Genomic DNA, 15,732 nt, shown 5'->3' on the forward strand with positions numbered 1-15,732 from the left:
GGTACATTCTGCATGGAGCACTGGGGTTATGCACAAACAATGAATCATGGAGCACTACATCAAAAACTAATGGTGTAATGTATGGTGGCTAACATAACATAATAAAATAAAATTTAAAAAAAAGAAGAAAAAAAAGAAGGTTCATCATACAGTTACCGCATGACCCAGGAATTCCAAGAGAAATGAACACATATGCCCACACAAAAAACTGCACGTAATTATAGCAACATTATTCATCATAGCCAAAAGATGGAGACCACCCAAATGTCCATCAACCTATGAAGAAATAAATAAAGTGTGGTATACCCATGCAATGGAATCATAGTCAGTCATATAAAGGAATGAAGTGCTGATTCATGCTACAACATGGAAGAACCTTGAAAACAGGATGCTAAGTAAAAGAAACCAGAAACAAAAGGCCACATATTGTATGATTCCATTTACATGAAATGTCCAGAAAAGGCAAAGCTACAAAGACCAGGGGCAGACCAATGGTTGCCAACAGGGAGAGGATCCGGGAAATGGGACTGACTGTCAGTGGGTACAGGGTTTGTTTGGGAAGTTATGAAAATGTTCCAGAACTGGGGTGAAGATTGCACAACTACATGGATATCCTAAGAACTATCCAGTGGCACACTTTAAATGAGTGAATCACATGTGATGTTAATTTTATCTTGGGAAAGCTGTTTATACTAAGGAGAGAAAGAGAAGTAGCTTAGCAAGGTATTGGCTTCAGGAAATTCCTACCAGCCAAGAAAGCAGGAGAGACAGGGAATGATAATTACCTTTGGTTGGGGCTACCTACTCTCCTATCAAGGGTAAAATGGTAGTAGGGTGACAAGTTTGTCCTGATTGGTCTGGACTTTCCCGGTTTTCCCACTGAAAATCCCATGTCCTGGGAACCCCTCTCAATCCTGGGCAAACAGGGATTCTAAAAGCAGGGAAATCAGTTACAAAGCTGCCACTCAGCCTCCTAGAACGTGGATGATTTGACTGAACATTTTAAGAATAAAAAATAACAATTCAACATTATGGAAGTCTGTGAAACACAGATTTGAATGGTAAATTAATCTAGAATAGAAAAATTCAAATAACCTATCAGCACATATGGATAGCCGAAGGTAGAGAAAAAGCCCAAGGAGTGAAAACTAGGGTGTGTTTTTGGACATGTTTCAAGATGATCCTCTACATTGGGAACACCGCGGGATTGTATATTTAAGTGATGACGTCAGAAGCACGTTGGATCTCTGTGCCCTATTGTGTGTTAAGCTATTTGAAAGACACGCGTTACCCCAGAACTAGTCCTTGCCAGTCAGTTGATGATGGAAATTGTTCCCAAACAGCAAGACACACTGCAAAGTCTAGAAAGCTCATGGAGAATGTGCCAATTTGAGAGGGAAATTGGCTGGAAACACCCACTGCTGTGGAGACCTGCCTGTCCCTGGGTACACAGCCAACACTGGGGGACTCAGTGGCCCAGGTAGCTGTGCCAAGATGCCATCTCAGGGCTTCTGAGCGCTGCACTGTTCGCGCGCCCAGGGAAATGGACTGGCTTTCAGCTCAAAGGGTAGGGAATCAACACACCCCAGAAAGGTGTTAGGCGGTTCCACAGGAAGCTAACAGCAGTGTGAGTGTTTCTCTAGGTCTGAAGATCTGCTCTTTCCAACACACGTAAAAAAGGGCAGCTATTTCCTCTGTAAATATGCAATCCATGAAGCCTGAGGGTGCTGGGGAGGGAGGGGATACAGAGTAGGGCTCCTGAGAAGAGTGCTTGGTGAGAGTATATTCCCACACCCCAAGAAATTACTCTGAGGTTCAGAGGAGGGTCCTCCTGCCCTCTGGCTGCAAGGCAGCTGGTGGACCAGAAGGCCCTGGATGAGATCTTTCAATGACACTCACTCCGCAAAGCCCCATCCCCAGAGGTTCCAGCAGGCCCTCTTGAGGGAGAACCAGCAAAATGTGTGAAGGATATAAAATGCTACATAAGCTTGGATACCAAAGTAAGAACTGTACGAGCCAGGAATAATCATTAGTAAGCCTTTGGTACAGGCCACAGTGAATCAGGTGAAAAACAGACATTTCAGGTGGGAGAGGCTGGGAAGCAAAAGGCATGCAGTTATTTATTTTACAATTTTTTTTTGAACCTCTGTGATGTGGCAGGAAGAGTACTGGGCAATGGGGACCCAAGATAGAACAAACAAGAAACAGATCCTATCGTTGTGGGGATTACATTTTGGAGCAGTCTGGGGCAGAGGGGAGAAAGAATTAATCCAACGATCATCCACAAAAGTGACAAATTAATACTGTGATAAACGCTAGGAAGGAGAGGGACATGGCGCCAACAAAGGAATGTTGGAAGCTAGAGTTGGTCTGAAGTATCAAGGAAAGCTTCTCCACAATGGAGTCAGGTAAGCAGGGACAGAATAAACGAGAGTTCACTAGGGCCATGGAGAGTAGGGAGGGGAGGAGGATATCCCAGTAAATGGAAACAGCACATGCAAAGGCCATGTGGTGGGTGGAAAGAGGAGGGAAGGCTGATGAGGCTGGATCTCGAAACAAAGCAGAGCATGGTCGAAAAGGGAGGTGATAGGGGTCAGCAGGTGCCAGACTAGACAGATCTTTGGGGACCGTGTTAAGAATTTTGCTTTTTATCCTTTTTGTCCTGTTCATGGGAAGATATGAAGGGGTGGTGCTAAGGAACAGAGTAGTGCAATCGGATCTACATTTTGAGGCGATCCCTTTGGGACAAGAGTGGAGGTGGAGGGAGAGTTAGGAGGGAGAGGATGGTGGCTTGAACCAGGAAAATAGACTGGATAGAAAATATTGGAAGACATATACTGGTTTGAGAGAAACTCAGAAGTAAAATGGACAGAGCTTGGTGCATGCTCACAGAACATGACTGAGAGGGAGGAGGCAAGTTTGGCTTCTCGGCTTCTGGCTTGTTCAAGTAATTAGATGATGGCAACACCCAGGGAGATGAGAGCAAATGGAGCAAATTTGGGAAGATCATAGCTCTATTTGGGGCACATTCGGACATATGGGTAGAAATGCTTACAATTTGAAGGAAATGGCCAGGTGAAATTTCCTCAGCCTGCCCTGTGCATTTTCCCAGAGAGAGAATGCAGGGAGAACATCTAAGAGAAAGGCATGCTTTTAAAAGGGAGAAACTTTTCCTAGGTATCACATGGCACCATGACCATCAAGATCTCAAAGTTGAGAAGGGATATCAATCTTTTACAAGACATGAAAATATAGAGATGCTTCAGGGTAGAGGAAGTTCAATAGCTCTGTGGGACATATGTGGCCCAAGTGTGTCTATTTGGGGCAACAGGCAAACATTTTTTTTAATAGACATGAGAATCTTTGTACAGAGAGCATTTACTTCACCTCTACAGGTGCTCAAGCTTCCTTCTGTCAGGCATGTGGAGGTAGGTGGAAGAGCTGCTCTCTGTAGAGGCATGGTGGGGGGAGGGACTCCAGCTTCCCCCAGAACCCTCCTGGCGGCCCTGAGGACTGAGGAGAACTTGCAGAGCATACCTGTAACTCATTCCCACTCACCAGCACCTCCTGGTATATCTGCTGGGAAGCTCTGTTCTAGACACCAGTATTTCTCAAACTGTAAAACGCATACCATCGCCTGCAGATCTCATTAAAATGCAGATTCTCTTGTTCTGTAGGTTGGGAGCAGGGCCTGAGAGCCTGCATTCTTTAATAGGCTCCCAGGTGACATGGAAGCTGCTTAGTCTGAGAACCACAAGGCAGGGCATGGGCTGCAATTTCCAGGAACCCAGAGGTTCATCAGCTCCGTTTCTAGGACTTCTTAAGGTAAACGCTCATTTTTCTTGTCTTGTGCTGGAGTCATAATTTATATTTTAGCATGTGACTCTCTGACTTGATAAATAAATAATGTGAAGCCAGAATTTGGTACCAATGCCTTACAACTTCTTGGATAGTTTTAAAAATGAGTGGTATCTAAATGTATGCATCCACAGCAAAGGCCGAGGAACAGGAGACGGCTCAAATTGTCTTTGGCAGCACAAGAAAGAGCTTCAGATAAAGAAAAAATAATCTCAAAGGAAATAGGTTATGGGCTGATAGAGGCACTTGAAGATGCAAGAAAGACATAAGTTGAATGGGATCACTATCATTCTCAAAATAGTTGAAGCCACAGGATCTAGCACAAGGATAAGCATGAGAATGCAGAATTTTACTGCCAAAAAATACAGTTGCTTACTCAAACAGTGATTGGGAAAGGACAGTTTCTCAGGAGCCAATTGTTACAAGCTGATGACTCTGGCATGAGATAAGCAGCAATGTTTTTAGTATCTTGCTAGATTTTAAGGGTTCATTTCTGAATGAGATGGAAAGGCTTGTGATAGCCAGGGAAATTGAGAAGAAAGTTCTAAAAGCCTTTTTGACGTGATTTGGACCTCAGAAAGGTATATTGTCTGATTGACTGAAAAACTCTTTTATAAACTTTCCCTGAAATTCTATAAATCCTGAGGAATTCCTTAGTTATACAATAATTTTGGATATTGCCCAAATCGTCATAGCTACAGGGTTTGTTTGTTTTTTTCCCTAGTTAATACCAGTTTCATTCTGTGGAATCACCTAGTCGATAGAAGAAAAAAAAAAGAGGTTTGAAATTACATTTATTTTTAGGAACATTATCTTCAGTTTGAAGACTACAGCTAGCATAAAATTCTAAGTAAGAGGTTTATAGGTTAAAATGGCATATGAAAGTAGCCTCTCAACTTCTTACCAAATGCCAGTGAGCGGGGGCAGAAATAGAGAAATATTTAGGCAATAGTAAACAATTTTATGGTGTTGTTCACATGTAAAGGCAACAAAAACATGTTTCCAATATACACGGGCTTAGAAAATGTCACTTGTGTGTTCTTCTTGAAAACATTATTTTGAAGGCCTATTCAGTGGACCAAAAGATGAATCAGAATTAAAAACTAAACAACTAGAAAAATCAGATAAAATGAACATAAAATTAAAATGTTCACATAATTGCAAATATGATTACAAACTGAAAGCAAATGTCCAAACTGATCTTGAAAGAAAATATGAAAATGATGCATTAAATTACAATATTTGGATTTAAAATCTCCAATTTTTAAAAAAGATTTTATTTATTTATTTGATACAGAGAGAGAGCGCATGCACAAGCAAGCACACAAATGGGGGGAGGGGCAGAGGGAGAGAGAGAAGCAGTCTCCCCACTGAGCAGAGAGCCCGACATGGGGCTCGATCCCAGGACTCTAGCATAATGACCTGAGCCAAAGGCAGATGCTTAACCTACTGAGCCACGCAGGCATCCCTAAAATCTCCAATTTTAACAAGAAACACTGGGGAGAGAGATGACAGAAGGACTTTGGGTATCAAAAATTGTTAAGTTCCTCATATTATGAGGAAGAAAAAAATTACTGATTCTTACCTGACATTGGTAAGATGAGAGAATTTGTCTCCAGCATACCTACATTTTAAGAAATACTAAAAGAAGTTCTTCAGATGAAGGAAGTGATGCCAGAAAGAAGTCTAGATCTGCAAAAATGAATGAGGAATACTAGAGAGGACAGATATGCAGATAAATATAAAGGACTTTATATATGTTTGTTTAAAATACTATTGACTAATATGAATATACTTAAAACTACTGAACTATATACTTAAAAATAGTTCAGATGCTAAATTTTATGGTATGTTTTTTAACCACAATAAAAAAAGCAATAAAAAATAAAAGCACTACTAACTTTTTAAAGCAAAAATAATAACAGTGTATTATAATGTTATAGTATATATGAAGTAAAATATATGACAAGTGCATAAGGCAAGAGTGGGTTAAAGGAATTACACTATTGTAATATCCTACATTGCTCATGAGGTAATAGATATGTTAAAAATACATACTGAAATTTCTAGAAAAATTACACATGCACACACATATATACACTCACACAAAATACAAAAGAGGTCAATAGAAAAGATCAGAGTCAACAGAGAGGATAAAAAGGAATACTAAAAATCTTTATATTTATACTAATGGAATACCAAACATTATTACACCAAAGAGAAGTGGGAACAAAGGCATAAGTGAAAAATAAAACAGATGGGACAAGTAGAAAATATATACCAAGATGATTGATTTAGACTCAATCATACATTATCAGTAATTACATTAAATATAAGTAAACTAAAGAATCCAGTTAAAAGGCAGAAATCATCACGTTGGATTGAAAAGCAAGACCTACTACATTCTACTTGCAAGAAAAACATTTTAAGTATAAAAACACACATAGGCTAAAAACAAAAGGGTGGAAAAGATATACCATGTCTATTAGTTATTGCTGCATTATAAATTACTCTAAAACTTAGCGATTTAAAATGACACTTATTTCCTAGTTTCTGTGGGTCAGATATCTGGGCACAGATTAGCTGAGTACCTCTGATGCAAGGTCCCTCATGAGGTACAGTGTTGGCCATGTCTTCAGTCTTACCTGCAGGTACAAGTGGGGGGAAATTTGCTTCCAAGCTCACTCCAGACAAGCGAGTGAGAGGGAACACCCAATAAGGAAGCCATAGTATTTTTGTAAGCTAATCTCAGGATTGATGTCCCAGTACTCTGCTGCATTGTGCATGTTAGAATCTAGTCACTAAATCAAATGGACACCCAAGGAAGGCAATTAAACAAGAGATGAATATTTGAGGTGAAGATTATTGGGAGCCATCTTTGAGGCTATCTACCACTCCATGCAAACACCAAGCACAAGAAGGCTGATGTGGCCATATTAATATCAAAGTAGACTTCAAGACAAAATGCATTACTGGCAGTAAAGGGAGATATTTCTTAATGATAAAATGGTCACTAAATCAAGAAGACAAAACAATCCTAAAAATATATGCAGGTAGTAACAAAGCTTCAAAATGTATGAAGCAAATGTTGACAGAATGATGGGGAACAAGAGATAAATCCACAATCATAGTTTGATATTTTAATGCCTTTCTATCAGTAATTGATAAGCAAAAAATCATGTAGAAAATTTGAAAAATACTATCGATCTACCTGACTTAATTGATATTTATAGAAACCACACCTACAACAGGATGATATACATTCTTCTCAATGTAGAAAGCACATAGATTGTTAACCAAAGTAGACCATATGGTGACCATAAAATCAATCTCTGACTACAGTAAAATTTAAATAGAAACCAATAACAATATCTAGAAAATCCTAAAATTTTTGGAAATTAAGCAACACAATCCTAAATAATTCAGGTCAAAGAAGAAATCACAAAGGAAATTAGAAAATATGTTGAAGTGAGGCACCTGGGTGTCTCAGTCAATTAAGTGTCTGACTCTTGATTTCAGCTCAGGTTATGATCTCAGGGTTGTGGGTTGGACTCCATGCTCAGAGGGGAGTTTGTTTGAGATTCTCTATCTTCTCTCTCTCTGCCCATCCCCGCCCCTTGTGCATGCTCTCTCTCTCAAATAATAAATATACAAATCTTTTAAAAAATTAAGAAAATATGCTGAAGTGGATAATAATAAAAATATGACATATCAAAAATCATGAGATGCAACTGAAACAATTCTAAAGGAAATTTATGGCTTTAAAGGGCTAAGTTAGAAGAAAGAGATGTGTGAAATCAATTATCTAAGCTTCTATCTTCAGAAGCAAGAAAAAGAAGAGCATATAAAACTAAAGTAAATGGAAGAGAGAAAATAAGAAAAATAAGAGCAGAAATCAACACAATTGAAAATGGACAGACAATAGAAAAAAATCAACAAAACCAAAAGTTGGTCCTTCAAAAAGATTAATAAAATTGGTCAATCTCTAACAAGTTTGATGAAGATATTTTTTAAAAGACAAATTGCCAATATCAAGAATGAAAGAAAGGGGTGCCTGGGTGGCTCAGTCGTTAAGCGTCTGCCTTCGGCTCAGGTCATGGTCCCAGGGTCCTGGGATCGAGCCCCGCATCGGGCTCCCTGCTCCACGGGAAGCCTGCTTCTCCCTCTCCCACTCACCCTGCTTGTGTTGTCTCTCTCTCTGTGTCTCTCTCTGTCAAATAAATAAATAAAATCTTAAAAAAAAAAGAATGAAAGAAGGAAGATTACTAACAGAGTAATAAAGATATATTGTTTAAAAAATCTATGACAATAAAATTGACAACTAAGATGAGTAAGATAAATTCCTTGAAAAATACTACTTATCAAAACAAAGAAGAAATGGAAAATCCAAATAGCCAATAAAAACTACTATTGTGAATTTTAAAAATTTCACACACATGAAAAAAAACTTCAGGTACAGGTAGCTTTACTGGTGAATTCTATCAATCATTTAAGGAAGAAATAATACTGGGGTGCCTGGGTGGCTCAGTCGGTTAAGCATCCGACTTCGGCTCCAGTCATGATCTCAAGCCCCAGGTCAGTCTCCTTGCTCAGCAGGGAGCCTGCTTCTCCCTCTGCCCCTCTCCCTGCTTGTGCTCTCTCTCTGTCTCTCTCAAAGAAATAAATAAAATCTTTAAAAAAAAAGGGAAGAAATAATACTAATAATACACAAACACTTTCAAAAAATAGAGGAAGAAGAAACATTCTCAACTTGTTATATGAATCCAGCATCATGCTGATATCAAAATCTGCTAAGCATATTATAAGAAAAAAAAATTAAAGCTCAATATCCCTCATATACGTAGATGCAAAAATCCCTAACAAGATATTAGCAAATCACATCCAGTCATACATAAAAAGGATACTGCTTTAACCAATGGGTGTATGCCAGTTAGATTTAAACATTCAAAAATCTTCCAATATAATTCACATTCTCAGAATAAAGGAGAAAAGTCATATGACCATCTCAATTAATTCCAAAAAAATCAACAAAATTCAACATTTGATTTAGAACTCCCCAGAAACTAAAAATATAAAGAAATTTTTGTCTGACAAAGAATATCTGAAAAATCTATAGTGAATATACTTAACAATGAATCGTTGGACATTTTTTCTTATAATATAGAAAAGGGCACATATGTCTACTCTCATCTTTTCTATTCAGCATTGTTAGGGAAGTCCTAGCCAGAGTAATAAGGCCAGAAAAATAAATAAAAGGCCTATAGTTGGAATAGAAGAAGTAAAACTATTTTTATTTGCAGATGATATAAGAGTGTACATAGAAAAACCTACGGAATCTACAAAAAGCACTATTAAACTTAATTAGTGAAGTCAACAAGGTTACAGGACACAAAGTCAGTATATAAAAATCAATTATATTTCTATATACTAGCAAATTTTTAAAATTTGAAATTAAAAATAAAATTAACAATAACATTAAAAAATAAAACACAGGAAAAATTTAACAAAATATATACAAAATATGAGAACTACAAAACATTACTGAGAGAAACTAAAGAAGTCCTAAATAAATACAGAGATAGATCATGTTTATGGACTGCAGATTCTATATGTCCATTCTCTTAAACTGATTTGTAAATTGAAAGATCACTATCAAAGTCTCAGCAGCCTTTTTTGAAAGAAGTTGACAAGTTTATTCTAAAATTTAAAGATTTTACTTATTTTATTAGAGAGAGAGCGTGTGCACACACAAGCGGGGGAGGGGCAGACAGAGAGGGAAAAGCAGACTGCCTACTGAGGAGGGGGCTCAACCCCAGGACCCTGGGATCATGACCTGAGCCCAAGGCAGATACTTAACCGCTTAAGTGACTGAGCCACCCAGGCACCCCAGTTTATTCTAAAATTTATATCAAAATATAATGACAATAAAAAAGCTTTTACACAGTGAAGGAAACCATCAACAAGACAAGGCAGCCTACCGAATGGGAGAAGTTATTTGCAAATGACGTATCTGATAAGGGGTTAATAACCAAAACATATAAAGAGCTTATACAACCCCACACCAAAGAAACAATCCAATTAAACTGGTCAGAGGACCCGAATAGATATTTTTCCAAAGATGATATACAAATGGCCAACAGACACATGAACCACATGCTCAATATCACTAATCATCAGGGAAATGCAAATCAAAACCACAATGAGGTATCACCTCACACTTGTCAGGATGGCTAAAATCAAAAACTCAAGAAAAAACAAGTGTTGGCAAGGATGTGGAGAAAAGGGAACCCTCATGCACTGTTGGTGGGAATGTGAATTGGTGCAGCCACTGTGGGAAACAGTGTGGAGATTCCTCAAAAAATTACAGTTGAGTTACCATATGATCCAGTAATTCCACTACTGGGTATTTACCCAAAGAAAACAAAACACTAATTTGAAAAGATATAGGCTCCCCCATGTGTATTACACCATTATTTACAATAGCCAAGATAGAGAAGCAACCCAAGTGTCCATCAGTGGATGAACAGATAATGATGTGGTGTATATATTGCTCAGCCATAAAAATGTGATCTTTCCATTTGCAACAACATGGGTGGACCTAGAACGTATAATGCTAAGTCAAATAAGTCAAACAGAGAAAACAAATACCAGATGATTTCACTCATATGTGGAATTTAAGAAACAAAACAAAGAAAGAAAAAAAGAGACAAATAAAAGAAACAGACTCTTAAATACAAAGAACAAACTGGTGGTTGCCAGAGGGGAGGTGGGAGGGGGGATGGGGGAAACAGGTGAAGGGGATTGAGAGCACACTTATGATGAGCACTCAGTAATGTATAGAATTGTTGAATCTTTATATTGTATACATGAAACTAATATAACGCTGTATGTTAATTATACTCCAGTTAAATATATTAAATTAAATATACTATATATTAAATGTATTATATATAATATATAAATTAAATATATTATATGTTTAATATATAATATATATTATATTATTTTACTAAAATATAATTATATATAATATATATTATATATATACATATATAAAGTCATATATATATGACACTAAAATTGCCAGAAGAATTTTGAAAAAGAACAAAGTTGGAGGAGGATTTACACTATCTGATTTCAAGACTTACTTTTCCTTGTAAAAGGGATGAAAGACCAGCATAAACCCAGTGGAAGTTTAGTGACTCCGCGTACAGCAAAAACATTAATCGGGAAACAAAATATGAAATTCCTATTTGTTCATACTATATTATAAGGAATTGTATAAACAATGAGTCACCTTGATAACTTACATCGGACAACCCACACTGACTATCAATAAGACAGTGTAGCAACAACATGTAAGAAAACAAATATGAAGTTTAGAATACTCCAACTAAGCTAGAATTCAGCAGACCATGAAAAGAGAATGAAGGGGTTAAAGAAATAGAAGCAGGCCTGCTGTATTCCCTCTCTCGCTGTCTCTCTATCAAAACAAATAAATTTTAAAAATCTAAAAAAAAAAAAAAGAAATAGAAGCAGGCTTTAGAGTTAGTTTCAGAAGAGAATCTGACTCATGAATAAGCACATTTGGTGAAGCAATGAGAATCAAATTTAAGTGCACATATAGAAAAATGAATTGACCATCACTCCAGAAGAAGAGTATGGAGGTAGACATACTCCTTAGGGACATGTTAAGATCACATGATTTTACATTTGCCTCTGGGATTCTGGAATATTACTTCACTCCTCCTGTTGTTCAAGTTGAGAAACATGGCCATCATCCCTGAGACTTCCCTGTCATCATTCCCCAAGACAAATCATTACCAAACTTTTATCCAGCCTATCTCAACAATTCCTCTTAAAATCATCTTCCTCTCTCTATCACCAACAAATCCACTGGTCCCAGCCACCATCATCTCTTACCTGGATTAAAGTGTCTCCTTTCTGCATCTCTCATTCTCCTCTAAACCCTCCAATCCATTCTCCACACAACAGCTAAAGAGATCTTCGTAAATGTAAATGGGGTCACATCACTTTCCCAGTTACACCTCTAATGCCTTCTCATCACACTTGAAGTACAGGATTGTTAGCCTGGCCTCAAAGCCCTAAGTGATCTGACACGTGCCTGCCTTCCCTGATACGAGGTCTAGGAGACTCGAGGTTTCCTCTTCTTGTCCAACAGTCTATCCCAGTAGCTAGGACTATGTGGCACATCATACATGCTCATGCTAGTTCCTTTAACCAAGAGCCAAAAAGTGTCAGCACTTGTTTCTTGAAGGGGGTTGTCTTGCTGGGAAGTCAGAGCCCTTTCCTGACCAAAGCATGGGATATGTTCATTAAGAATAGGTATGCTTTGGGGGCGCCTGGGTGGCTCAGTCGGTTAAGCGTCTACCTTCGGCTTGGGTCCCGATCTCAGGGTCCGGAGATCGAGCCCCGCATCGGGCTCCCTGCTCAATGTGACTCTGCTTAAGTTTCTCTCTCCCTCTCCCTCTGCCCCTCATCCCGCGTGCTCTCTCTCTCTGTGTCTCTAAAATAAATAAATCTTTAAAAAAACAGGTATGCTTTCCCATTGTGAGCAACAAGACAAGGAAAGACAGAGGACGCTGTACCATACAGATTAGTATATGAGCAAAGGTGGGGGTGCAAACCCAGGAAGAAGTGGAATGGGGAAGGGTTATGTAAAAAATAAACCATGGGCAAGAGGGTGGAGAAAGAGAAAATGTACCAAAAAAAAAAAAAAATCAGTAAGAGCAGGGGGTAGAAAAAGACAGAAAGGTAGAAATAACTGAGCATATAAGAAGTAGCAGACAGGGCCAGCAGGATCGGAAGAGGAATCTTGAAGCGGTCTTTTGATGCAGTTTGCAAAGGAGTCTGTGGGGCCTCGGCAACATGCATAGCAGCAGAGCCTTCCGGCTGCTGGAGGGACAGCAGGACTGGGCTGAGCCATCACAGGGCAATCGCCAGAGGATGGAGGCACATCAGGACAAGAGAAAGACAAAGCGAAATGCAGAACGGGACACCTCTGGCTAGTAGGTTATTGACCAGTTCTCGTGTGGAGAGAAATTAATCATTTAAACAAGACTCATTTGCATAAACTGACCCGTAGATGGGGTAGGCTAAGCTGTTGGTCATTAGTTGTGACTATGTCAAGCTCTGACTTTTGTGGATGGGGAGTAACAAATTCTTTACAGATAATTCCTTTATGCTGCTAATCCCAGTTCGAAAACCTAGTCAGCTTTTTGTTGTGTCTGATGATGTCAGCATTAGCTCCCTCGTGGCAGAGTCCCGTGCACTGGGATGGAGGATGGCTCTGGGGGGCAAGCCCTGACACCCCAAAGCTGCTGGTAAGGAGCCGGGTTCACCTCTTCCCTGACCTTGTCCTGTGTCGTTGTCCCATGGTACCAGACCTGCACGCTGCACCCCCACACTGTCCTGGGAAGGTTTTGTCTCCTCTTGGCTCAGTGGCCATCTCTTCAATTCTCCTCTGTGTCTTCACGCACGTTCTGCTTTTCTGGTACACGCACGTGCATGCACACACTCCCACTCCCCTCTGGCTCGTTCTCTCTCTCTCCTTATTCTCCATCTGGATTTCTCTCTGGGCTCTCTCTGTTCCCTTTGTTTTTTAACTTGGGCACTATGGATAATTCTTGGTTCAGAAAAATGAACCGTCACTCAGGTACCGTCAGAAAGCCGGGAAGCAGACCCTGGTTTCTCTACCTGTTCCCCTCAAGCTCGCACACGTAGGTCACCACTGGGGACCAGTCAAAGGCCCCTGGTTCCTTCTTCAGCCACTTTTGCAGCTCCTGCAGGTTCTGGTCAGTGTAATCGGTGGCAATGATCTCCTTGAAGGATTCACAAGCAGAGAGAAGCTGGTAGATGGTGGGGCCAGAGCCAATGTCGATGAGGAGGTCCCCCTTCACGCCATCTGGTTTAGAGGAGGCAACAAGGAAAGGGGATCAGGCATCATATGACGGCAGCCAGAGCTGATACGCACGATCTTCGCTGGAACTGTGTGAGAGAGCCCCCAAAACAGACCATCTCTCTACTCACTCCTCATCCCTCAAAATCTTTTTTTAACATCTTTGCATTTTCCATTCCCCAATCCTGGCTGGAGGCATGCTGCTGGGATATTTTTAGGTGTAGGAGAAGGAAGAAAAGATGTACATCTGGTGTCCAGACCCCTGATCCAGAAAGACTGCTACGCAGAAAATGTAAAAACTATTAAGGAATACTTCTGGGGAAAGTTAAATTTGTTTTTAAAATTTTTTAAGTTTTCTCTCTCCAAAAAGCATCCAATTCTTCATATGTTGGGAGGTCTTTTTATTTCATGCACATTCACAACATTCTTTTGAGTTAGAAACAGAGTAAGTACTAGAATCTTCACTTCTTAAGTGGCCCATCATGGTTAAATGGCTGGCTCTGGTCACCTAGCAAATTGATGTGAAATCAAGGACAGAACTCCTGCCTTCTCGTTTCCCTTTGCACACCCAAATTAGATCATGCATATAAAAACACTGTAAATTGTAAAATGTCCATACCAAAAAAAAGCATTGGTTTTCATTCTCTTTAAATGAATGAGTAATGCCAAAAGGACTGTCACTTAGCAATGACTACTCACGAACCCAGCCATGCCCTGAGACTCCATCTGTATGTCTCACATTTTGCCGGGGAGACACACAGATAACACATGAACTTACCCAGGCAGAATATCTTGAAAAGATTTTTCAGAAGATGCCTGAGAATTTCATTTTCCGCAGAGTGTCTGGACCCAAAGTTGTAATATTTTTCTAGGTAATCCCGAGGGTTAAAATGTCTCAGGTAAGTGTCCTTGGAGGTGAAGCTAGGTTCCATCGTGGCTCGCTCCTGTGTCCACTACCCTCCCTCCCTCCCTCTCCTCCAGAACCCAGGGAGTCACCCTGCAAAAACTGTCTTTTTAAGTCTCAGGCTTCAATCTTTCTTCTGTTAGTTCAACCCACCCCTTAGGGACCGACATTTGGTTAAACACTAACAGAAATACACCAAGAATGTTTTGGCTGCTCTAGGAGGTGATGAAACTTTTGGGCAAGAGTGCCTAGGAAATGTGCGTGTGGTAAGGGGAGGGCCACGAGCTGCATGCAATTCTCAGCCAAGGGGTGAAGTTCAAGTGCTGGAGGAATCATCTGAGCTCGTCCGGGAAATCATTTAACTCATAGAAGAACCACTAAGTTTAGAGCGGTGGGTCATTTCCCCAGGGCACCATCATTCTTCTTGTAATGATTCATCCAAAAGAGACCCACAAAGAATGGTTTAAATTTTTGACAGTCATGAAGAAAGAGAGGAAAGAAGAGGATTAGGAAATGTCTTTAGGGCTAAGGAACATTGGCTAAAGAAGGAATAGCAAATGAGAGGGTAAAGGAGCAATTTTAAAAACCTGGATGAGGCTTCCTCCAATGTCTGGGCAAGCCACATTCCTGTAACCCTCTCCTCGTGCTCTGCACGCCCCTCACTCCCCTCCCTGTGCATCCGCAGCTCCCCAGTAGCTGCCAGTCCTCCCCATTTGGCAACCACCTCTTCCCCAAGCCTCCCCACTCATTTCAATCCATTCAAATCCTGACGGTCCTTTCAAGATGAAATTTAAGTGCTTTACTTCCCTTAAGAAATCCTTATATTCCCTTGTCTGGACTCACATTGCCCTTAGAATTAGCTCACCCAGCCGAACCCTTGATTTTGTCATGTCATGCATTTGTTCCTGGTTTTGTCTGTGTCAATCTTACTTCCCAAACCTAGCTTTCACATGAATGATACACAAAACCATCTTTAGATCAAGGACTATGGCTCAGCCGCCTGCCTATCACACCTACCTAGGAAGTGTTCTAAACACTGGTTGATTAGTTG

General features: G+C 39.9%; 1 protein-coding gene across 1 annotated transcript in view; it reads right to left on the minus strand.

Moving 5' to 3' along the window:
- The window catches only part of NNMT (nicotinamide N-methyltransferase), an 18,001-nt gene extending 2,984 nt beyond the window's left edge, over positions 1 to 15,017 (minus strand). The window contains exons 1-2 of the mRNA XM_006750828.3: positions 14,556 to 15,017; positions 13,576 to 13,783 (exon numbers count right to left, since the gene is read on the minus strand). Of these exons, the coding sequence (XP_006750891.1) occupies positions 13,576 to 13,783; positions 14,556 to 14,709 (362 nt within the window). The 5' untranslated portion in view covers positions 14,710 to 15,017. The remainder of the gene's footprint in view (positions 1 to 13,575; positions 13,784 to 14,555) is intronic.
- Positions 15,018 to 15,732: the final 715 nt, after the last annotated feature.

The sequence above is a fragment of the Leptonychotes weddellii genome, chromosome 11, assembly GCF_054177405.1.
Source record: "Leptonychotes weddellii isolate Sample4059 chromosome 11, ASM5417740v2, whole genome shotgun sequence".
Taxonomy (NCBI): domain Eukaryota; kingdom Metazoa; phylum Chordata; class Mammalia; order Carnivora; family Phocidae; genus Leptonychotes; species Leptonychotes weddellii.